The sequence below is a fragment of the Camelus bactrianus genome, chromosome 23 (genome assembly GCF_048773025.1).
Source record: "Camelus bactrianus isolate YW-2024 breed Bactrian camel chromosome 23, ASM4877302v1, whole genome shotgun sequence".
NCBI classification, from domain to species: domain Eukaryota; kingdom Metazoa; phylum Chordata; class Mammalia; order Artiodactyla; family Camelidae; genus Camelus; species Camelus bactrianus.
Genome location: NC_133561.1, coordinates 1,964,108 through 1,987,745, shown reverse-complemented (window position 1 = coordinate 1,987,745; position 23,638 = coordinate 1,964,108). Strand labels below are relative to the sequence as shown.

At 43.6% G+C, this 23,638-nt stretch overlaps 1 protein-coding gene and 1 long non-coding RNA gene across 6 annotated transcripts in view; one reads left to right on the top strand and one right to left on the bottom strand.

The window, feature by feature from the left end:
• Nucleotides 1-3,399: 3,399 nt before the first annotated feature.
• On the bottom strand, nucleotides 3,400-23,567 carry LOC123617218 (uncharacterized). Of its 4 annotated transcripts, none has more exons than XR_012501766.1 (3): nucleotides 20,459-23,567; nucleotides 6,252-15,797; nucleotides 3,400-5,836 (listed from the first exon to the last, which is right to left on the bottom strand). It is a non-coding gene; the product is annotated as an uncharacterized LOC123617218 (long non-coding RNA). The 4 variants fall into 4 exon arrangements; XR_012501764.1 differs by having other exon boundaries at nucleotides 3,400-15,487; nucleotides 15,688-15,797; XR_012501765.1 differs by having other exon boundaries at nucleotides 3,400-6,390; nucleotides 15,688-15,797.
• NR5A2 (nuclear receptor subfamily 5 group A member 2) overlaps nucleotides 19,047-23,638 on the top strand; it is a 112,219-nt gene continuing 107,627 nt past the window's right edge. The window contains exon 1 of one of the 2 annotated variants that reach the window (XM_074351572.1): nucleotides 19,047-19,423. In XM_074351572.1, coding sequence (XP_074207673.1) covers nucleotides 19,361-19,423 — 63 coding nt within the window. In that variant the 5' untranslated portion in view covers nucleotides 19,047-19,360. Of the gene's footprint in view, nucleotides 19,425-23,638 lie in introns of both variants that reach the window. The other variant, XM_074351567.1, reaches the window with a different exon arrangement.

Here is a 23,638-nt window from a genome sequence, read left to right as displayed (position 1 = left end):
GCCCACCCATGGACAGTGGTCCCGAGGATGGAGAGATCTCTGAAGAGCAAGACACCCCCCCCCCCCCGCCCCAGCCGCGCAGGGCAGAAGAGCTCCTTCACTGCTATCATTTCTGCTCCAATCGGCCTCTCGTCTTGTTACAGGGAAGGCCAAATACTAACCCTGCAGACGAACAATGTGCAAGAATGACCCTTTGAGAACAGTTTAGGGAGAGGAATATAATTTCTGAGCAGTCATTTTTATTCCTCAAACTAATAGCACATCTAAGTCTCTCAGTACCAGTGATTTGGACTCTTTGAAGCTGATTGTAATGTGATGTCATCTCCCATGTGAGCATGAACTGTCCCCTCACCCGTCTGCTCACCAGCACCACGTTTGGCATGTGTCATTCAAAAGGTTCTCAGTAATGTGTTCGGTGAACAGCTCTGCAGACGACACTGGTTTAAACTCAACTGGTGGGGATTTCAGATGAAAGGTGCAAAGCACGTGTCTGATTGTAAAAGAATATTTAGACTCAAACAGGTAAATAAAATGCAGTTGGAAACTGTGGACAATTAATTAAAAGACTATATGGATAAATTAGGAGTTTGGGATTAACATATACACACTTGTATATAAAATCGATAAACAACAAGGACCTGCTGTACAGCACAGGGAACTGTATTCAATTTCTTGTAATAAACTATAATGGAAAAGAATCTGAAAATGTGTGTGTGTATATATATATTATATATATATATATGAATCATATATATATATGAATTGCTGTACACCTGAAGCTAACATTGTAAATCAACTATACTTCAATAAAAAAAAATTAAATTAAAAAAAGACTATATGGGTCAATTCATACAATCACATTTAAGAGTTATAAAGCCCAAACAACTGAATAATAAAAATTGGACGTGGGGATTGTATAAGCTTTTATAAATGTGTCCCAATGTTCCCATGGTACGAAAGAGGGCTGCATTCGTGATCATCTACATGAAGAATTATCCTGCTGTACTTTCAGAGCCAAGGGAATCATAAACCAGAGATCTCAGAGTAAGTAAATGATACACTTGGATACAGCACTTAAATTTTGCCTTTCGCATGCTGGAGAGGCTGTGGAGAAAGGGGAACCCTCCTACGCTGCTGGTGGGAATGCAGTTTGGTGCAGCCACTATGGAAAACAGTGTGGAGATTCCTCAAAAGACTAGGAATAGACTTACCATATGACCCAGGAATCCCACTCCTGGGCTTGTATCCAGAAGGAAATCTACTTCAGGATGACACCTGCACCCCAATGTTCATAGCAGCACTATTTACAATAGCCAAAACATGGAAACAGCCTAAATGTCCATCAACAGGTGACTGGATAAAGAAGATGTGGTATATTTATACAATGGAATACTACTCAGCCATAAAAACCGACAACATAATGCCATTTGCAGCAACATGGATGCTCCTGGAGAATGTCATTCTAAGTGAAGTAAGCCAGAAAGAGAAAGAAAAATACCATATGAGATCGCTCATATGTGGAATCTAAAAAACAAAAACAAAAACAAACAAACAAAAACAAAGCATAAATAAAGGACAGAAATAGACTCACAGACAGAGAATACAGACTTGTGGTTACAAGGGGGGTGGAGGGTGGGAAGGGATAGACTGGGATTTCAAAATTGTAGAATAGACTACACTGTATAGCCCAGGGAAATATACACAAAATGTTATGATAACTCACAGAGAAAAAAATGTGACAATGAGTGTGTATATGTCCATGAATAACTGAAAAATTGTGCTGAACACTGGAATTTGACACAACATTGTAAAATGATTATAAATCAATAAAAAATGTTAAAAAAAAAAATTTTGCCTTTCGCACGGACTGGGTCCTGACCAAATGGAAAAAGGAATTAACTAGCTCAGCAAAATACCAAACCAAACTCCCTTCCCTGCCACCAGGGAAAAATTTTAAAAGGCTCTCCTCACATGCTGTAAGGTCCTTGAGGGCAAGGATGGTGTCTTCAACTTCTACTGCATTTTCCATAACACCCACCAATACGCTAAGGGATGGTTAACAACACTTTGGTAATAGAGGCTGAGTGATCAATCTTCTGAATTTGAAACTACAACTCACAGCCACTTCTATGACCACATGCCTCTATCTCAATATTGGAAATTTCCTTAAACATGAAAAGAATCAGTAAATTGGAGAGAATTTGATCTTTTTTAAAACGCAGGGATTTTACCAGGATGCTGTTTGGAGGTGGTCAGCTGCGAGCACGGCCAGGCAGGGCCACGCGCTCACAGCCCCCTCCCCGGCCTCCCGGCGTGGGACTGGCCGCCGCAGCTCACCGCGCGCCCAGCTCGAAGCGGGACCTGAGCGCAGCCCCCGACCCCAGAGGGGCCACCGCGACTCAGAGGCCGGGTCACTGGCTCTCACACACTGAAAAGTTTTCTTTTTAGGATTTCCACCTCTCTTTGGCTTGCTTCTGGCACTGAAATACCTGAAGGCTACCTACCAAACTCTGTCAAAAAAACAAAAAAACAAAAAAACAAAACAAAAAAAAACTTTTGAAAATGAAACCAAAAAAAAACTTGAAAAAGCAAGGGTAGAAGCTGATCAGCGGTGTGAAAGCCGAGGACACGAGAACCCAGGGGAGGGACATCTGGAAGAGCAGGGTGCATGGAGCCACTCTGTTTTGCCAAAAATATGCATTTCTTATTTGAGAGAGAGTGGTCCAGAGACAGAAGAAATGCAGGGTTTGGGGTTTTTTTTGTTCTGGGTTATTCTTTCAAATTTTTCATTTTAAAAGAAAACAGAAGATTTGAGTTGGCAGATATTTTGTTCCATTAGTGTGAAGTGTAAACATGGGGGAAAAATTGAAATTTTAAAAAAGCATTCTTGGAATAAATGAGCCAGTCACAGTGAAATTAATTAATTAATTAAACAAATCAGAAATGATCTTTATGAGCAAATTTAATTATGCTTAATACATTTTTTGGTTTGTTTCTAAAGTAACAAAACGTCTTTGATATTAAGATTCTAAGTATGTGCACTACTGTGCTGTTTATCTAAAACACTAGGCTTTTTTCTCTTTCTGTACCAAAAGTGCTTATTCCCCAGTAGCTTGAAAACTCTGAATATTTTATCTCTTTCTCTCTTTTGACTAATCAGGTCAAAATCAAGACGCTGTAAGAACTGAAACGCAGGCAGCTGCATGGGCCGCTGTGCTGGGCTCTCTCTGGGGGCGGGCACCCCCAGCTCGGCCTCGTCTCGGGGAGACGCTGGACCTTGCAACCGGCCCCAGATGCCCAGAGACTCACCTGGCTCCTGAGGGAAAGGGCAGGCACAGCGGTCTTCTCTTGTGTGTGTGTGTGTGTGTGTGTGTGTGTGTGTGTGTGTGTGTGTGTGTGTTTTAGGTAGAAAAAGGAAAAGGAGGGACCTGAAAGCTGGCATAAGTGAACAGAACACCCAGCAGCCTCACGACAGTGACGTGCGGACTCTGGGGGAAGGCGTCGTCTTTCGCAAATCACAGAGGCCTTTCCTGGGACTCAGCAGTACCTGGAAAAAGACTCAAGTCAGAGACACAGAAAGGATGTTTCTGCTAAGAGATGTTGGATTGCTTCGGTGTATGACCGGTACAGAGGAGACCTGTGTTAGGTGACCATTCTGGCATTACAGGTGGAGCAGGAGTCATCTGCCTTTTGAGAGGTGCCAGGAGACCGACACCTGCCGGTGTTCGGGTGTGAGGCAGAGGAAGGGAACAGCCAGGTTCTTCACATCAAGCCGGGGGGGAAACGCAGCTGCATTCTGGCCCGGCCTCCGGGGGTGGGGGGGGGGTACACTCGCCTGCCGGCAGCTTTACCCAGGGTGCGAGAGGTGGCTGAGCACGGCCGCTCCCGCTTGAGTCCCCTCTCATACCGTCTCAGCCCGGCTGCTGATCTGCGGCTCTGACTTGCCCAGCGTGAGCACTTGTGCCCAAGTTCTCCCATCTCATCAAGCGGAGGTAATGGTGTTTGCGCTTTCCTGCTGGCACAATGGGAGTGGAAGTGAACAGGAGTATTAAAATCTCAGCAATCTAAAGAAAGACATCCTGCAAGGCTCCCAGAACACACCTCAGGAGAAAGGAGATAGATAGATAGATAGATAGATAGATAGATAGATAGATAGACAGACAGACAGATAGACAGAGATAGATAGACAGACAGATAGACAGAGATAGACAGATAGACAGAGATAGATAGACAGAGATAGACAGATAGACAGACAGACAGAAAGACAGAGATAGATAGACAGATAGATAGATAGACAGACAGACATAGACAGACAGAGATAGATGTGTATGTATATACATGTACATATGTGTGTGTGCTTATATATATGCACACATTGAATTAACAGCCATCCTGAGTGACATTGGGTGAGGTTTACACTCTGTAATTTAAAATAGAAAAGCAATGATAAAAATGAAACACTAGCTAGCTTTCAAAGTGATTTTAAAATTCCAAGATGGATAGCACTTTGTGTGTTTTTAATACACACACACACGCACGCACACGTGTGTTCCTAGTTACAGAGTTCTATTTTAAGCTAAGCCGGGAAGAGTAAAATATTTAATGGAGATCGCAGATTACAAGAGCTGTAAAGAAAAATTCCCTAAAGTTATAAAATACAACTTTTATGTTGCATGCAGAAAGATAATTAAATATTCCGTAAAGGGTTCTGGAATCATTTTCCTCCATCATCCCTTTCAGGGGCTTGAGACAGATTTATCATTTTACCCAGTTTTTGTAGATGAGGTAACTAAAGTTGAATAAAAGAAAAAAACATCATCAGAGAAAAATTCAAATTTTACCTCTTGAAATCCCACTCCACCGTGTCTGGGTGTAACAAAAGAATTTGTTTTCAAATTCACAAGTTTATGGTAAACTCAGTTAAAGGTCTTTAGATGTCTAGGTCATCTTTCTAAAATGTTTTTGAAAACTATCTCTTTAAGAAGCTGCATTTGAAGCACATTTGAAACTATCTAATAAAACATTTAGAGGGTGTTAACACAATAGCAATTCACATAAAACTTCAGAAGTTGTCAGCACAATAGGCCTTTTGTACCTCTTGGTGACTTTGGGACTACGGCAGGAGTCCTGAAGTCCTTGCAGTAAATCAAATTGTCCAGCCTCCTCCTAGAACAATGACAGTCATCCAGCGGGGGCTTAAGACAAGGCACAGAGCATTGTGGGTCCTAAGTTGGGCCAACAGTCGATAACACTGTTACTGATGTCAAACAAGATAAAACCAGAAATACCTAATTTGTTGTCAAATGGGTTTGAAACCCAATCTTAAAAAAAAAAAAAAAAAAAAAAAAAAAAAAAAAAACCCTAACTGATTCCACAGACGTGAGCACGTCTCTGTTTTCTGCCTTCTGCCTTTCACTTTTAGACTTGGGCGACTCCCACACGGCTTTGTTGATCAAATAATTAATGGATGGGTACTTTCTGCAGAAAACAGAACATCAGCATTTGTAGGCGGGAAACAGACGTCCTGCACAGGGGACATGGGACGCCTTCTCTGCTCCGACCGTCTCCTAGTGCTCACGAGCGAAGGCCAGGTCGGCAAAGTCGGCGACATCCTGCCCCCAACGTGGTGAGGCAAAAACTTATCCAAGTGGCATCCGTGGCAGGTTCAAGCCCCCTAAAGAGGCAGCCGGGGGCAGAGGCCAAGTGCAAAACGGACATAGTGGAGTCCCACTTTCCCCACTTACCATCTCTCCCACCTTGTGCTGTTGCGCAGACTCGCCGTGGGGCCGCTCTTGACCTTTAAAGTGGGGACAGTCACAGCACCTACCTCACAGGGCTGTGGAACAAAGAAGTTAACTCACATGAAGCGCCTAGAACAGCGTCTGGACAGAGTAACCAGGACTTAAATGTTTGCTCTGGCCAGTGAGATTGAAAGAAGCAGGGCAGGAATATTCCAATGAGATCATTTCTATAAAAGCACCAGGGACGTTTTGACAAGTCAGGATATATTTTCATCTATTGTTTTCATGGTGAGAATGATCTATCCTTTTACTTACATCCAAGCTGATTTTCAACATCCCCTCAATAAACTTGGTATAAAAAAATACTTCAAGCTGTACGGGATACAGAATTGCGGGTTTTATCCATGGCAAAGACCAAAATCACTTTAAAATTTTTATCAAATGCCTCCAGTTTACCAGCTAGTCAAACTGGAAGTCACATCCACCCACGTTACAAAGCGTAGCGCTTACCCTGGGTGCTATCATGAAAAGAAAATCAGCGTGAACTGTTCAAATCGCTGGCTCTCTTTAACTGACGCTGCAGATCGCTGGCACGGTGATCAGCCGCAGAAAACCCCAGCCGGCCACGGGGCCCCGACTGAGACTGCATCTGGGAGAACGTAAAAGTGTCCTTATTTTTGATGAACTAAATAAAGGGGGAAACATTCCTCAAATTCTCCAGTTCCGAGCCTCTCTGCAAGAATCTGAACTCCAATCATATCAGGAACGGGAGCCCTGCAAGCTAGGAGAAGCCCCTAAAACCTGTGTGTTCAACTTAGAATTTACACACAACCAGGGACAGCAAGAACGTGTAGCTGTTTGTGGTTCTGTTGCAATGGGCTGTCCCCAGACGTGTCCCTAGAATAGCAACTAGAAAGCCAGGCGCCCTCCGTCTAAAAGCTCTAGGTCTTTTTTAAAATGATCCTTCATCTCTGGCATCTCAGCTGTGGCTTCCTTGAAGCTCACACGTGTGGGGTTTTTCAAAAAATTGTTTTCTCAGGTGTTGTCACCTTTCACTTCTCAACCGTCAGAAGTTTTCAGATTTCTATCTCTGATGAAAAATAAAATAGGTTTTGGTTTTGCGATTTACCTTGTTACTATGCCCCTGCCTATGGGACCAGCACGGTGCTGCCCTCCCCGCCTCGAAGGCAGGAAAATACGGCCTCCTGCCCTGCGGCTCTCATCCCCCGTTTTCCTGTCTTTTCACTGATGACTCATAAGCGGTGAGATGACAGAGGTGACTCTGCAGGGAGGCCAGGCTGTAGGACGAGGGAGGAAAAGGGCCCGACCACTGTGTCCTTCCACTTGGTCCACATGACCAGGCTCTTCTGCCATCTCCCAGGGGACATTCTGACCTTCTTCTTGTGGTTTCCTCCGACAGGCCTGTCTCCTCACAGATCGCCAGGCAGCACTGTAAGAATGTCAATGACCGTATGCCAACCTCTTAACGGAGCAGAACATCAAGGACCAGGCTGGCTGTGGAGTTTACCGCGGTCACTGCCGGGGCACACTTGACCTCATTTGAAGCTAGGTCTGGTCCCAGCTCCGTAAAGGATCGGGGAAGCAGAGTGATGGGCGCCCAGGCCCTAGGACCAGACAGACCTGCGCATCACAGCTCCAGGCCTTTGATGCTGATTGGCTCTGGGCAAGTGATTGAACCCCACAAATCTCCAGTGTCCTCATTCTTAAAAGAGTTCTGGTGAATATTTCCCCCATGGAGGAATTAAAGTCATTTACCCAACCCAGGATGCTTGAAATGATTAAATGAGACCCTGTACATCGGAACTGGGCCCAGTGCTGGCCACGTAGCAGGGAAAAGTCAGCGGTTAATCCACATGGCATAGCCAACCGTGCATCCTACCGACCAAGGACAGGGTCACCTTCCTACTTCCTTCCCCAGGTGATCAGCCCCAGTCCACACCACCAGGGTCCTCACCATCTCTCCCCTTTTTCCACCTTCTCCATTTCTCTAACATTTGCTTCCTTCCTTCCTTCCTTCCTTCCTTCCTTCCTTCCTTCCTTCTTCCTTCCTTCCTTCCTTCCTTCCTTCCTTCCTTCCTTCCTTCCTTCCTTTCTTTCTTTCTTTCTTTCTTTCTTTCTTTCTTTCTTTCTTTCTTTCTTTCTTTTTATGGAGGTACTGAGGATTGAACCCAGGACCTTGTGCCCTGCTAAGCATGTGCTCTGCTACTGACCTGTAGTCATCCCAGTTTCCCTAACATTTAATCCCATTTCCCATGATCTCTCTCTCTTTTTTTTTTTTTTTTTGTCTTTTTCTTTCCTTTCTTGGTCTAAGATCTTCTTTCTCAATACCATCCCTTCCCCAGATATTCACTGAGGGCCCACAAGGTGTGAGCCTTGTGCTGGGGACCGGGGACAGACAAATAAAAGACTCCCCTCTAAGCAAGCAAGTCAAAGGGAAAGTGAGCTGTCACAACACAGACGTGAGTGCTGCACGTAACATATAATGTGGATAATAACACGGCGGGCCGTACATAAGGGAGCACACAGGGGCTCAACAGCCACAGGAAGAACATTCGGCGGAGACTGGAGACGTGCAGAGACCCAGGGAAATGCCCTGAGGGCCCGTCGTGTGTCAGGTGTCACACCGACCACTTGGAACAGACTGTTTAGTGTTCACAGCAGGGACCCGAGGTAGGCACTGGCATCCTCCAACTAGAAGAACTTCCCTGCGCTGCTTCAGAGCCCCCAGAGAGTGAGCGTTCACTGAGCACTTACTGTGCGGCAGTCTCAGTGATAAGGAAACACATTTCAAATCATTTCACTCTTTACAACTACCCTGTACTATTACTAGCGCCATTTGACTGAGGCACAGAAAGACATACAACTAAGAAGTCACAAGGCCGGGTTGTTCAAATCAGCAAAATTACTTCATGAGCACTGAACGTCCAACAACCGAAGAAGGATAAGTTATAAAGGAGCCATTTAGAGGAACAGTAGGGGAGGGGAAGGCTCAGTGGGAAAGCGCGTACTTAGCATGCATGAGGTCCTGGGTTCAATCCCCAGTACGTCCATTAAAAAAAAAAACAGTGGCCAGAAATTTAAAATAATGTTTTAGAAAAAAATGCAGTGGGATGGGAAAATATTGATCATATAATGGTAAACCTTTAAAGGGGCCGAACATAAAACAGTGTATACAATATGGTGCCGATCTTGTGTTCCTGTACTTAAATGCACAGGAAAAGACTGGGAGAAAATACTTCAAAGCTTTAAGATCTTGAGAAGTCAGGATTGCAGGGGAGTCACGTGTCTCCTCTTTATACAGGTCTGCATTTTCTAAGTTGCTTGAATCTCTCTATCTGTATGTATATCTACATGCACGCAGATTTTCACCTGAAGGCACAAATGTGATCATACGCCTATACTTTGATCTCCCACTGACACAGTCTCCTTGCGTTGCTCAGGCAACAATAAACACACATGACCCCTCCTGGCCGTGCAGGACGTCTCTGCTGAGCTTGTTTTAGTGGCTGCATTGTAGCCAACGAAGTGGAGACACTGTAATTTATGCAGCCATTCCTCAGCTGCTGGCCACTCTGCTCGCATGTATCCATTTTGTTTACCCCGTTAAAGACTTGCTCCAAGCACATATCTTAAACACAGGCGGGGCGCAGCTCCCGTGGGCCGGGGCGAGGACCCTGCGCATTCCACCTCCGCTCCTGGCCCCACGACGCTGCGTGCGCTGCATCTCGGGGGAGCACCCTTGTGACTTGGCTCGCTCTGATTTGCCCTCAAGGATACTCCAGCACTGCCTCCTCCAGGATGCTGCCTCTCATCCCTCCCCAGATGGATTAGGGTCACCTAGGTGTCCCCCAGCATCTTCAGCTCTGAAAAACAATTCCCATCACTTCTGTCTTTCACCAAATTGAACCTCATGAGGTCAGCACCAGTTAGAGGCTCTAGCATATTTTAGTTGATAAAGCAAATGGATGGATGGAGACATGAACAAATGAAGAGATGGCTGAATGGACAGAGGCATGAAACATTATGTCCTTTGGAGGAATGACCGGTAGTTCTTTGTAGCTGGAGTGTAGAATGAAAGAGAAGATGGAGGAGAAGACAGATCAGAGAAGTTTAAAAAAAAGAAGGTCAGCTCCTAACAGGTCTTGTGCATTAAACTCAAACAGTATGAACTTTATCCTAAAGAGGATGGCAAATCACTGAAGAATTTTAAGCAGCAGAGTATCATTCTTAAATTTTACAAAATCTTTAAGCAGGAGAGTGGGGAGAGTTCTAGAGGAAGCCAGAGCAAGGGCAAAGAATCATGGGGAGATAACGGAAGTGATCGAAGGGGAGAATGATGAAGGTCCTCTGTGTGCCAATCAGCAGGCTGGACCTGCCATACGTACGTTGTCATTCAGCCTCCCCACCATCTCAAGAGTTGTGGTTGGTGCTGCTGAGAAAGCAATGTTAAAGGAAACAGAGAACTCACCAAGGGCCAGGCTGTCAATCAGTGCGGTGCCCGGACCGGACCTGAAGCCCCTCTGGCTCAAAGCCGGAGAGCTGCCCAGCGTGGATGCTGGAAGCCAAGGCAATGGTGGGACTAGATCGGAGGGGACGCCCTGGAGGGGTGTTAAGGAAGCGGAAGGGACTGAGCTCGGCAACTGAGTAGACAGGGCAAGTGAGAGAGAGACTTTTAGGACGACACCCAAATTTCTGATTTAGGAATTTGGTGATGTCCTTCATCAAAAAAAGGTATTTGAAATTAAAGATGAGTTCATCTGGGGCGTGGGGAGTTGGTGCCACACTTACGATTTGTTGCTATTTCATATATGCTTACATCGTTTCAGGACAAGACGCATTAGCGAATCTATGTTTAAAATCGTCTGCATTTCCCCAGCGTGTCTCCCCAGCCATCAGAATTAACCATGTTAGCTGGTGTTTATTGAATGACTGCCATGAGCCAGGCATATATATTATTTAATTCAGAAAATAATTTTACAAGGCAGAATCTTGTCAGTCTCAAGATTTAATTTTAGACCTTGAGCAGTGAAGTCAGACTAGGATTTGAACCCAGTTCTGTCATATACCACCGCTGTAGTGCTGAGAAATTATTTAAATTTTCCAATTTTTTCATATGCAAAGCAGAGGTAAATAAAATAATTAGTCTTAGGAGTAAATGACAGAGTGTATGTAAAGCACTTAACAGAGGGCCTAACATACAATATGTGCTCAATAAATGGAAAATACATGAAGATATAGAGGTAAAAAAGGTTGAAAAACTAGTCAAAAACCACCTACCTAGTAACAACTGTCCTAAGTCTCATATATATTCTAACATTAATATAATTAATTGGAATAAAGCTTTACAATCATAATAAAGGCCAAAAAGGCACTAAATTTAAACACAGCACAGTTAAGTTTGGGTAGTCATGGGGAAGTTATGGAAAAGAATCAATAATTAAAATTTCATGACAATTCCATTTTTTTATTTATCTGTAATATCAACTGTCTTTTTCTTTCATTATTAAGAATAGAAAAATTGGATGGCTTGTGGGTTTCTGGGAAATGCAAAAGAATTTGAAAAATCTAAAAGACAGTGGTATCTAAATAAATAATGCTTGAGGGTAAACTTGTTAGATTCGTGGAATTAAAAATAAAAGGTCAAAAGTAAGGCTACCTCCTTCCAGCCCATTTGCGTTTTCCTCAGTTTCATGCAGCTTAAGACGACCTTTCTGAGTATCTTCAGGTTTTCAATTAACCCTTTCTTTTATTCTTTTATCTTTTCTTTCCCCAAACAATGTGCATTTATGCCTTTACTACCGTCAGCAGATGGATGATTGAGGTTTTGACTAGTTACAGATGGCTATGTATTAAGAAACTGTTTAAGGAATAGATAGTTTTAAATTATACTTTATCATTTTTGATTAAACCTTTTCTTTTTTCATAAAGGATTGAAAAGGCAAAAAAAGAAAAACCCCAATAAAGCAGTGTCTCTTAGAATAACTGAAACACAATCAAGGTTGAGTTATGCTAGCGCCATGTAAGATTTAGCTGTGTGAAATGCTTCTTTCTAGAAGAATGGTTACTTTATTCATGTGGTCTATCAGATGATGTTAGTTAATAAATATATAATGTTCAGTTTCGTGCATTAAGAATGTCTGAGATCTATTTTGTGTGTCTATATTTTTTTGTGTTTTTGGGGGGGCATAATTAGGTTTGTTTGTTGGTTGGTTTATTCATTTCAGTGGAGGTCCTGGGGACTGAATCCAGGACCTCATGCACAAACTCTATGACCGAGTTATACCCTCCCCTCTGTGTCTCCATAGTTTGTTTTTAATCACTATATAATTTCTAGGGAAGTCACTTTGGATGCACTACGGATCCCCCTTTAAAAACAGTTTAGACAATGGCTTGTAGTAACTTGTAATGAAAAAGAGTATGTATATATATATGTCTGTGTGTAACTGAATCACTATGCTGTACACCAGAAACTAATAGAAAGTTGTAAATCAACTATACTTAAAAAGGAAAAAATTTAAAAAACAAAAAGGAAAAAAAAATCGACTCTATCACTAAATAAATAAACAATAAAAACCGTTTAGATAATTTAGTTATTTGTCCAAAAGTTTTAAATGGCCTTCCATGGAGACAAAATGGCACTGAGTTTATCTCATTTACTCTGATAGGAATCGTACGTCATCAGACTCAGGTCACAGGTTCTAAGAAACGTGGGGAACCCAGCACAAGCCTACAGAATAAAGTTTTAAACATTTCAATTGCTGAAAGATTGCCTGGGGCTCTGTTTAATTATTAGTGCTATAAAAAGTGAGTAATATTTACCTGGCCATAAGAGCTCTGTGTAAAAGTAACTTATCTTCCCTGCCAGGTGCCATATTTCTCACAGTTATTGAAAAGAATGGGAAGAAATCTTTACACGGTCATTACTTTTCCAAGTCTGCCACCCCACCATCTTCTATAATTTGAGGCTTGGGCGTTGTTAAGGTAGCTGATTTTTTTTTTTTTTTTTTTAACAACACTAGCCCAGCTCCTAAATGAAATCAGCGACAAATAACTTTGTGAGTGAAACGTACCAGCAAAAATGCCCCAGTAAGCAACGGCTTGGCAGGCGCTAACTGGTTTCTGCATTTACAAGTCCTTTGTAAACACCTTAAAGATCTGGTGCAATCAGTCCATTCCAGGGATGAGTAATTTAGGGTGCTTGTTCTTAATCAATCCAAATGTAAACCCACCTAAAGGGCCTTTCTGGTATCTGCCTCTGCCTGGTGCTCACCAGAAATCCAATTTTGCAAGAATATCAGTTCCTAATGGATATGTCTCAATGTCTTGGAAGAGTGTATGCAGGAAGTTTACAGCGACTGTAACTCATTAACCGAACTCCAGCGTCATCATGCACTGTGGGTTTAGTCGATGTTACCGAACACCTTTTGGCTTTTGGCAAAGATGCCCAGGTGTCATTAGTTATCTGTCAATCATTTACAAATCCTCTCCAAAATCAGTTAGCAAATTGTGTTTTCTCATTATGAACATGTATCCCTGTAAATGTGAGTCATTGCACGTTGCTCCAAGGCGGTGCCTGATGAGTGGAGAGTGAAAGTGATAAAAACAGAATGCCCCCCTTCACCAAAGGAGACGGCCAGACCGCGCCTCGAGCGAGAAGAAGAATCGCTAAAAACTGAGGCTGCGATTTGCTTGGTGCTTTCCCAGCATAGCTGGGACCGAAATCGCCCGTTAACCATCTTCGGGGCTGAGTTCCAAGCACCTGCTGTTGGTATCGCATGTGAATGTCACACCAGCCTTTCTTTCACAAAAATATGTTCATTTCTCACAAAGTACTGAGTGTCTGTTTCTATTAAATTAGCCTGCTAGATAAGCTTCAAAAGACCGAAGTCACTCATTAATATGACGTTTCCTCAGCGTGCCAGTAAGTCCCACAGGAAAGGGAGTCAGAGAGTGACAAACAACAAACAGTATTTTTAAAGGTTCTGGTGGGAGTCACTAGGAACTCAGCAACGCTATCACCCCTCAACGTCCATGGAGTATTTTGTAAACAATCCTGTCAGCATAGCATATAACAAATACGACCTATAACAAAGTACAAAACTCAGTCTTTTTCACTGTTTCATATTTTGTCAACCATCCACAAAAAGGAGAAGAACCGAAGCCGAGCACCACGGAACGCTATCAAGCCACACACGTGAGGTCTCCCACGGGGCGTCAAGTAGCACCTGTGAGTGAGAGCTGGCATCCAAAGCCAAACACACAAAGAAGCTTGCGTGTGTCTTCCAAAATCCCACTATGGAAAACGAGTCTCTCCCAGGACCCCAGTCACAGGGTCCCTATTGGTTTCTCATGACGTCAAAACACGCACTTTCTCTCTGGCACCACACTGAGCACTTTCTACATACAGTCTCACTGCTCACAGCAAACACTTCCAGATTCCATCATTTTTGTCATTTTTACTTGAAGGCTTCAAAGCTCAAAGAGGTTAGGCATTACTTGGCCCCTGAGTAGGGGACAAAGTTGTGAACTTTCTGATCCTAAATTCTAGGCTCTCATGCACAGGTGGGCTGCATTCACCAACTACAACTGAATGGTTTTTCAGAGGAAGACAGTTGGGTGTATGGGAAGATCGGATGGACGACGCCATTTCATGGACTGAATAACATGTGAAGCCTTAACAAATGTGTGTCCGACACGCGGGCATGTATGAGAGAAGCCCTACATCTTCCAAAGCAGTTACAGGCGTGAGCTATGCTTGCAAAAATGTACGCCCCTTCTGGGTTTCCATCTGGAAATTCGGGGAGAAATTGTTGTTTCAGTAAATACGTATTCTGAAATTCACTGTATATCTAAAGGAAAGACGTAAGCTAAGTAAACAGTATCTACTACGGCATGAATGCCGAGCAGAGTGCACACAAAAGCTCACATCTCAAAGGAAAAACAGCCTGTCCGTCAAACGCCATCTCCAGCGACCAGCCAAGGTCACAGCTCCCTCACCCGGGGAGCACCACTGCCGGTTCTAAACCGCTCACCCCCTATGACAGGTCTCCTCCACACTCCCACCCTGAGGAGGCTCTGTGGACGTCTCACGGGGCCCGCACGGCCACCTCTCATCTCGACTTGCAGGAGGCGCCCAGACCCCGCCCATCCAAGCCGGAGCCAGAGGTGAGCGTGCCGGGCGGGGCTCGGAGTCAGCAGCACAGCTCAGAGGCGCAGAGCGAGGCGGCGGCCGGCCTTTCGCCGTTCTCATCTCTCTTCAATCTGGTCTCTCCATATGGCGCTTTTTTTAAAAACCTTAAGTCTAGTCAGTTCCCAGCGCTGTGTCAATGTCTGGTGCACCGCATCACGTTTCAGTCACACACAGATATACATGTATTCGTTTTCATATTCTTTTCATCACAGAGGCTACAAGATATTGAATAGAACTCCTTGTGCTCTGTGGCAGGAACTTGTTGTTTATCTATTTTACACATGGTAGTATCTCAAACCTCGAACTCCCAACTTATCCCTTCCCACCCCGTCTCCCCCCAGTAACCATAAGTTTGTCTTCTATGTCTGTGAGTCTGTTTCTGGTTTGTAAATAAGTTTGCTTGTGTCTTCTGTTTTTTAGACTTCACATATAAATGATGCCATGTGGCATTTTTCTTTCTCTTTCTGGCTTCCTTCACTTAGACCCACATAGCACTGTCATCGTTCTGATGTGGTATTCCAGCATTTATTTCAACCTAGTAACGCAAAGCGAGAGGAGAAACGAAAGCAACAGTAATCAGAGCAAACAGCAAAGAGGAAAAAGGGATTATAGACTCTGCATGTGACTCTTCAGACAACGACAGCTCAATCGATTACGACGTGTGAAATTATATTACAACGAACGCCCACATACAGAGTTACACATGATCTGTAGCTGTACACACACCCCACTTACTCAGTTTAAAAGAAGCATTGATGTTAATACTGTTTCAAGCCACATAAAGGCTTGAAAATGTACACCCATGGGCTCGAGTCACTCACTGAGGAGGAGTCTCTTCCAGCAACCTAAAAGAAGAAAATACAATTTAAATTTCAACATTGAAATTAGCTAGTGTCATAAATTTACATTCCAACTTGCCTGGTATCATCATCCAATCAAAATTCAGAAAAGGTCCCTTTCCTTTTATCAACTATACAATAAGTGTATCAAACTGACCCCTCCCCAATTAAGGCACAAGACCACGTGCGTTAGTTACCTAGAGACGCCAGTCGTCCACTCTATCTTGCAGATGGTTTTTCCATTTATAAAACTTCTTTCCATAGAAGTTAAAACTTGGATTTTAGCCTTATTAGCATTCGTGATTTAAACAATTACTCTAATTAGGTTATAATGTGTTAATTAAGGGAATATATATATATATATATATATATATATATATATATTCCATTTATATAAATAGAGCCCCTCATCAATTTCTCTCTCTTTTCTTCTTCGGTCCTGGGCCAGAGGTGTGCTTGTTCTGGCTCATCACAAACACCAAGTCCTTCTCTCCAGAGAGTTTCAAAGACTCAAGGAAACATCCTTGAGCTTGCTAACTTTACTGCCCTGAAGAAAATGAATGAAACTGTTGATCCAAAAATCAGTCTTCTAACCAACTGACAATGTAACCCTGAGGTGTAGGGAGGTACATTTTTAAATAATCTTGACATTTATTTCAAAGACATGAAAAGCCAGAAAAAGAGCCAGAATCCCAGGTTCCTATGGTAAGCATCCAACTCCTCTGTGTTCCACAAATCTCTCAGGCAGGACACTGAGGCTGCGGCACCAGGAAGTTTCTGTGTATTTAACAAAAGAAGATGTCATCTATTTTAATTCAATTCCAATTTCTTCCTTGCCCTGAATTTCCCAAAAATAGAATTACGAAAGCACATTGTGAAAACAGACATTAACACACTATTTTGTTTGACAAAGGATTCCAAGCCTTGTATTCTCTGACCAGAACAACCAGTGTATTCCACACATGATGCACTTTGTAAAAATGTGTTAACGTGATACCCTTGAAGAACATGACTCCTTTTTTTCAAAGGAACGTTACCTTTAGATTTTGAGAATGACCGACAAACAAACTGCCGTTGTTTAGATGTGGGTGCCTGGGGGACACTTCTCAAATATGAAGTGAACCAGTTACTTCAAGGAAAAAATAGAACCTTTTTCCACTGATAAAATTCAGACGTTCAAGTGAAAAGTTGTGTATTTCACTGTGAGTCTGACAGCTTCCCAGGATTGAAAGACTTTTGATGACATCAGTGGTGATATTAGCAAGTAGAATTTTTGACACTTGTCCACATGTGGAAAATTTGCCACATTTGATGAACCTCTATTTTCCAAATCACCAGTATAAGATTTAACAAAATCATGCATAGGAAAAGGTGTATTTGAAGTGTAGAAAAGGCCAATGAACTTCAGTGTAGTAGAGCACAAGGCGTCCACAGAAACGGCTTCAGAGTCCATATTTCAACTGAGAAGACATTGCTTGTGGGCTTCTGGCGTAGTGCCAAAGAAAAAGGCAATTATTAGCTGAAGAAGCTGTTGTAAGACTCGTCTTTTTCCTGACTTCGTATTTTGAAGACCACATTTTCTTATAAACTTCAACCAAAACAATATATCACTACAGACTGAGGGCAGAAGCAGATGTGAGAATCCAGCTAGATGTTAACGAGACTTCTGAAAATGCCACTTTTTACAGATTTTTTTTTAATTTGGAAAATAATTGCTTTCAATTTTAAATGTGTTATTCATAGTCACCTATTTTTCAGAATACACTAATATACTTATAAGTCATTAATAATTTTTTACGTTCTCAGTTTTAACTCTGAACACAATAAACACTAATAGACATTGACTTACATAAGCAAAAACCGTTTGGAGTCCTAACAATTTTGAAGGGAACAGCTGCATAGTTTGTACGTAGGTACATTTCTGCTATTGTGCCATGTTGTTGCCTGATTGTTTAAAGAAATAACAACAAAGGACTGACGTGGATGATTATAATCACGCAATCCTTTTTACTCTGAAATGCATATTTACTTGCTCAGCTAAATACTGCCCAGCCTCCCTTGCAGCTAAGTGTGGATATGTGCCTAATTTCTGCCTAGTGAGATATGTGCAAAGTGTTTATGTGGTGCTTTCAGGGAATTTCCTAAAAAAGGAATATGTGTTTTCTTCCTTCCTCCATACTGTTTCTTAGTAGTGATGGCTGACCCCTCGCAGCTGTTCTGGAACATGAGGACAAGAGACAGAGGATGATAAATTGCAACAACTTTGTAGGGCCACTGTACCACCCCAACCTCTGAATTTTTTTTTATGAGAGAAATAAATGTGTTAAACTATTGTCATTCCAGCTTTCCTATTATATACAGTCAAATCTAATCCAAAAAGTACAATTTTGATGGGGAAAATGCTGTATATAAAATTTTTGGGTTTTCCAAATAGAATCTCAGGCAAAAAAAAAAAAGTTTGCTCCATTAGCAAAATCAAAACATACAAGAAAACAACTAACTGTCCCACAAAATATGGAAAGGCATGCGTTGCTCTAAGAGTTCAGGTTTTGTTATTTTGAAGAATAAGAGAGATTTTCAACAAGAGCCTAAAACCCTTGGTCATTTGAGTAATAGTTCTTTTATGATGAAGAGTGATCCAGATTTTTTCCCATGGATTCAAGAAAGAATGATAATTTTGAAATCATGGGAAATGTGTTACACATTCATCATTTTGCCAGCATTAACCTCAGAGTATAAGGTTTAGTTTATTGAGGGTAAAGAGATAGGTCGGCTGCCCTCTTAACCAACTGACCAATGTACAAACCAGTTCAGGCGAATTCCTCAGCTAATGAAGAGGCAGATAAAAAAACTGTTTGACAAAACACAAATAAATAAATCAGCACAGGCTTGGAAAGGCTGCCTGTAGCCCTGCGAAGTGTCAGTCATATCCCCAGTCATCATTCAAAGAATTAATGTCTGCCAACATTGTCATCTAAAATATATTTACAGAGGTCAGAAGAGCCACATCTGTCCTCTGTGCAGAGGTGATGACATCGAGGGAGTATGTCACAAGCCTCAGTTTAGTTAGTGGATTTGAGCTGGTTTGGAGTTTTATCCACTGAGTGTGATCTTCTGACCCCTCAGTTTTACAACTTTCCACTCTCTGTGCTGCATAGCACCTCTCCACTTCTGAGTTAATCATTTCTTTGCCATTATCTGCCAAGAGTTCTTATCTCTTCTGCTGTCACTTTATAACAGGGTCCCCTTATCGACCTGCACAGAGTCATGTGATTAGTCCAAGCCTATCAAAAGTTTCCATTCCTCTGATTAGAAACCATCATGAAACTCGATACATGGTTTACAGCAGGGCACTGATGCTGGAAAAAGTACAGAGTCCAGGAAAAGACTTGCTTGTAACTTTCTGAATTCCTGGATTTTTTTTTTTTTCTTTTTCTTAACTTTCACTCAGGGAGTACTGTAGTCTTGATGTGTCCTCCCGACCACTACAAAACTTGACAAGCTGCACTTTTTCTTACGCTCAATGATTTCTGCTTTAAGCCAAAGGACTGCCTGTAATTTCACTAAGAATGTCTTCTAGTTCGGAGACTGGGGATTTACAGGAATCTCTAAAGCACGGGCTCACACCTATTGGTAAGTAGGAGTTGCTCTATTTATCAGCTACTTCTATCCTGCTGCTACGCTAATACATGTAACTTAACCTCACTGATGTATCTACTGTTAGAAGTCACGGCTCTTCCAACTGTGTTTATCAAAAGCACATAAGGCCATGTAAATATCACACATTTATCTTTCTGAAAGCTCAAAAGAGGCACATGAATATTTCAAATATTATTCATTTGGTCCACTGTTTTTGGATGTCATTCTATTAGCCTAAAACAGACAGGAAACAAAATGTGCAATATATCAATTTCATCCCTAATATTTCCTGACGATTTTAAATGAGAAATAATAAGCTAAAATTTGAACAACTTAAAATAAGTTAACCATATGGAGTCATCACTGATCAAACTTTAACAAATGCTTTCAAGTGTCTGTGGAGTTTCAGATCACACCACAGTACCGATGTCTCATTCATTGCAGATACTATAGAAAACTTTTGTTTTACATGCCAGAAAAAGCAAAAATTATACCATCATTAGTTAAGGATTAGAAGGTAAGGTTACTGTCTTCTTTTTTTTTTTTTCTCAAAATAGTAAGCATGTCTTCTTTTCATAAACAGAGTAAGTAAGTAAAGCTAATTTTCATTTTAAGAAAGAACAAATAATGGCGAGTCACAAGCATTAACGTTACGGCAAGAATTCCTTCACTTAAGCCTAAAAGCAAAGGACTAAAGGAAAGTGATTCTAGCCGTCTGTAATTCTTATCTGTGGAAATCATGCCCAGCTTCCTTCCCACTAGTGTCTGAGAGGCCTGGGCCGTTTTGTAGCCCTGCCTGAGGCTGTCGGGCTGGAACTTCCCTGTAACTGGCAGAGGCCTGTCATCAGCGCTGGGTTCCTTCCAGCTCTGCTGGAACAAGAAGGAAAATCCAGGCTCCGGCTTTTCTTCTTCCTCCCTTGATAGCCAGCTGACTCCACTGAATGCAGTGATTGCTTTTTTTATGGGCCAACTACACCCTAAAGTATATCAATTGAGGAAATGGTTACAAAAAAATGTTCTGTACTTACGAGAAAGAAAACACGGGGAAGGCAGGCAGAGTGCAACAGAGAAATCAAGTGCTCTGCAGATAAAAAGGAACTATGGGCACAGAAGGGAGCCGGAAGAGGACGCAGAGCCATTTCAAATCTTTGCTGGGGGCGAAGCCCCCGGGGCGCGCTGGCGAAGGGTCCCTCCAGGCAGCGGCAGCTGGAGGGGCGGCCTCGGCTGACGTCGGGGGCGCGCGGGGAGAGGCGCGGCCGGGAGGGGGACGCGGGGGCGCGCGGGGAGACGCGTCCCACCGCCAACGCGCATGTCGGGCGAGGGGATGCCGAGGCCACGCACGCCGAGCCCCAGGGCGCGCGCGGGGTGGTGGCCGGAGCCGCCTTCACGCGGAGGACGCGGATCTTCGCTGAGCCCGTGGGCGCTCACACCGCGCGGGGTCCCTCCCGGCACGAAGCCAGAGCACCTGCACGTCTGGGGGCCGCGGGGTCCGGAGGGGCGACCGCTAGCGGCTGAACCTCAAGAAAGTCTCGAAGGAGGCGCCCAGGCCTCCGCGTGCCCGCGAACAGCCCAGACCCGTGCGGGCACTTCCGGGCGCCAGACCGGGGGAGGGTGGGGAGAGGTTCCCGTCAACTTTCCGGTTAAAGAGGACCTCTTTCCGGAACTCACTGGCTGCCAGCCGCCCCTTCCCGGCCCAGGCGCGCGCTCTCCCGCGTCCCCGGACACTGCAGCCCCACGGATGGGGGAGAGGTGTCCCCATTTGAGACGTCTGAGTCACCTGGAGGCGGCGGTTGGCACTGAGAGCCCGTCTGTCCCACAGGGAAGTCTCCCAGCAGTGCTGAGGGCCGTCCCGGGGGTTCTTGGCTAGGCAGTCACCCAGGAGGCTGGCAGAAAGGATGAGGAGACACTGGGGAGCCATCAGACGGGACAGTTGGGTCCCTGATGGCCAGTTGCCTCTTGGATGGGGGTCTGATGGCCCAGGGCAGGCCCACTGAGAAACCACAAGTGCAGCTCATAGAGGCTGCGGCCCTGGCGGCTTTGAGATGGCAAATTGCACGTTGGGATCAGGTGGGCAGAACTTCACAACACTGAGCCCAATGTATGTATGGCCCAGTCAGGGTTTGAGCTCGACAATTCAGCTGTGTTCTGCCGGGAAAGGTGCCTCTGTCCTTTGTCTAAAAGGCTGTCTCTCTGCGTCCTAGTTGAGCATGGCATTTTTCTAATATGCACGTTGGTGGTTAAATGAAGATTGTGTTTAGCTGCCTGTGCTCACGTAGAAAAGTGAAAATAGGATGGCCTGTTCCTCCTGCCCGCCTGCAGGATCACCAGAGGGGCATAAAGCAGCGGCCTCGGGTTGTACCAGATCAGCACCCTGATGTTCCCCAGCCCTGCGACGCTGCCCAGATGCTTGGGTTCTGCCTTAGGGTTTTTTTCTTTTTCATGAGTGGAGTGACTTTACTGAATGATACGCAGTACTAATTTCAGTACCATATCAGCCAAAGGGCCAAGTCTGTGTGATAGGAAATACGTCATGTGACAAGTATACATTGACCCTCCTGCAATGTGCCCAACATTATGCTGTGATTTGTATTCTGTTTATGTAGTTCTTCAAATTCAGTGCATTTTCCAAGAATATTTATTAAACAGTCAATCTGACGTCGCATGCCTGCCACAGGAAGTTCTGTCTGCATAGTTAGGGGTTCAGAATACACAATGCACATGCCGTATTGAGACGTGATGTAAACGTTGCTATCTGGTCCCCTTCACACTCTTGGAGTCTGATTTTCTTCCGGTGATAACCTCTAGTAAGCTCTGTGCCCTTAAAGATCTCGAAGTAGATGTCACACATGGAAAGTGAGACAGCCTGTATGTAACCTCTAGCTGATTTATCGGCAATGCAGTTTAGAACACCAGTCACCCAAACCCGTGTTCTGATTCTTTCTGCTGGGGCTGGGCAACCAGTTCCCTCCAGGAAGCTAACCGTGGGACCTCCTCTCCTGCCCACCTCCAAAACAATGCCTCCCAGAGTCTCTTCCCTGGCCTGGATCCTCAAGTTGTGATGGGACTTAAAGGATTTCTTAATGTCTCTTTTAATAAACCAAGAGAGACGTGTGGAGTACGGGAGAACAGAGGCTTGGCAATGCTTTACTCGACCCCTCCACCCAGACACAATGCCTAGGGTTATCTTGGATTCAACCCTGAACTTGATTGAGCTGGGCTAGAGATGGGCTCTGGGACAGTCCCCCATCTGGTGATCCAGCCCCCCCCAGACACCTCCAGGGATGCCCTGTGTGGGGCAAGAGCCAGACATCTTGCTCCCCAAGTCCAGAACCCGCTTTGGGAGAAAGCTGTTTCTTAGTGTGTATGTCCTTCCTCTCCACCTGCTGGAACAATAACTTGAATGAGAAATCCAGTTGGCTTCAAGGAACTTCAGGAGTTCAGGGAGCACTGTGGTCTGGGGAAGAGCTGAAACGTGACCAGTCTGAGTGTGAGAGATTAAGCCTGGGGGAGCCAAGGGGACCAGACTGATCAATAAAGTCCTCTTTCATAGCCTTTTGGGAGCACCATTATGTGTGTTTTTGTGTGATTGATAAGTAACAAGACAGACTTTAACTTTTAAACTTCAAACAAGCTGAATAGCTGAAGGTCATGTGACTGAGCCCTGAGAACTGTGTCAAATGCTGCAAGATGGTGGAGTTGGCCAGAACCTCCCACTGGGAAGATCTACTTGTCATAGTCCTTAGAATGGCTGGTGACTCCCTTCCTGGTTATTTTCCTTACAGAAGGGTGATCTGGGGGAAGTTAAGGGGAAAAAGAAAAAGAGAAAAGAGAACTGCTATTAATAACAGCCTGGTGGGCTCCTCTTGGGGCACCAGCTCATACATATAAAGTTTACTTATTACAAAAAAAAAGTTTTCTGTGTTAACATTTTATTGACTTAAAAAAATGGACTCAGATGATAAAATACTACTCAGCCATAAAAAAGAATGAAATAGATACTTGCAGCAACATGAATGGATCTGGATAGCATCATTCTAAGTGAAGTAAGCCAGAAAGAGAAAGAAAAATACCATATGATGTCACTCATATGTGGAATCTAAAAAGAAAAAAGAATTTGATACAACATTGTAAAATGACTATAACTCAATTAAAAAATGTTAAAGAAAAAAAGAAAAAAGAGGACACTAATGAATTCATTTATAAAACAG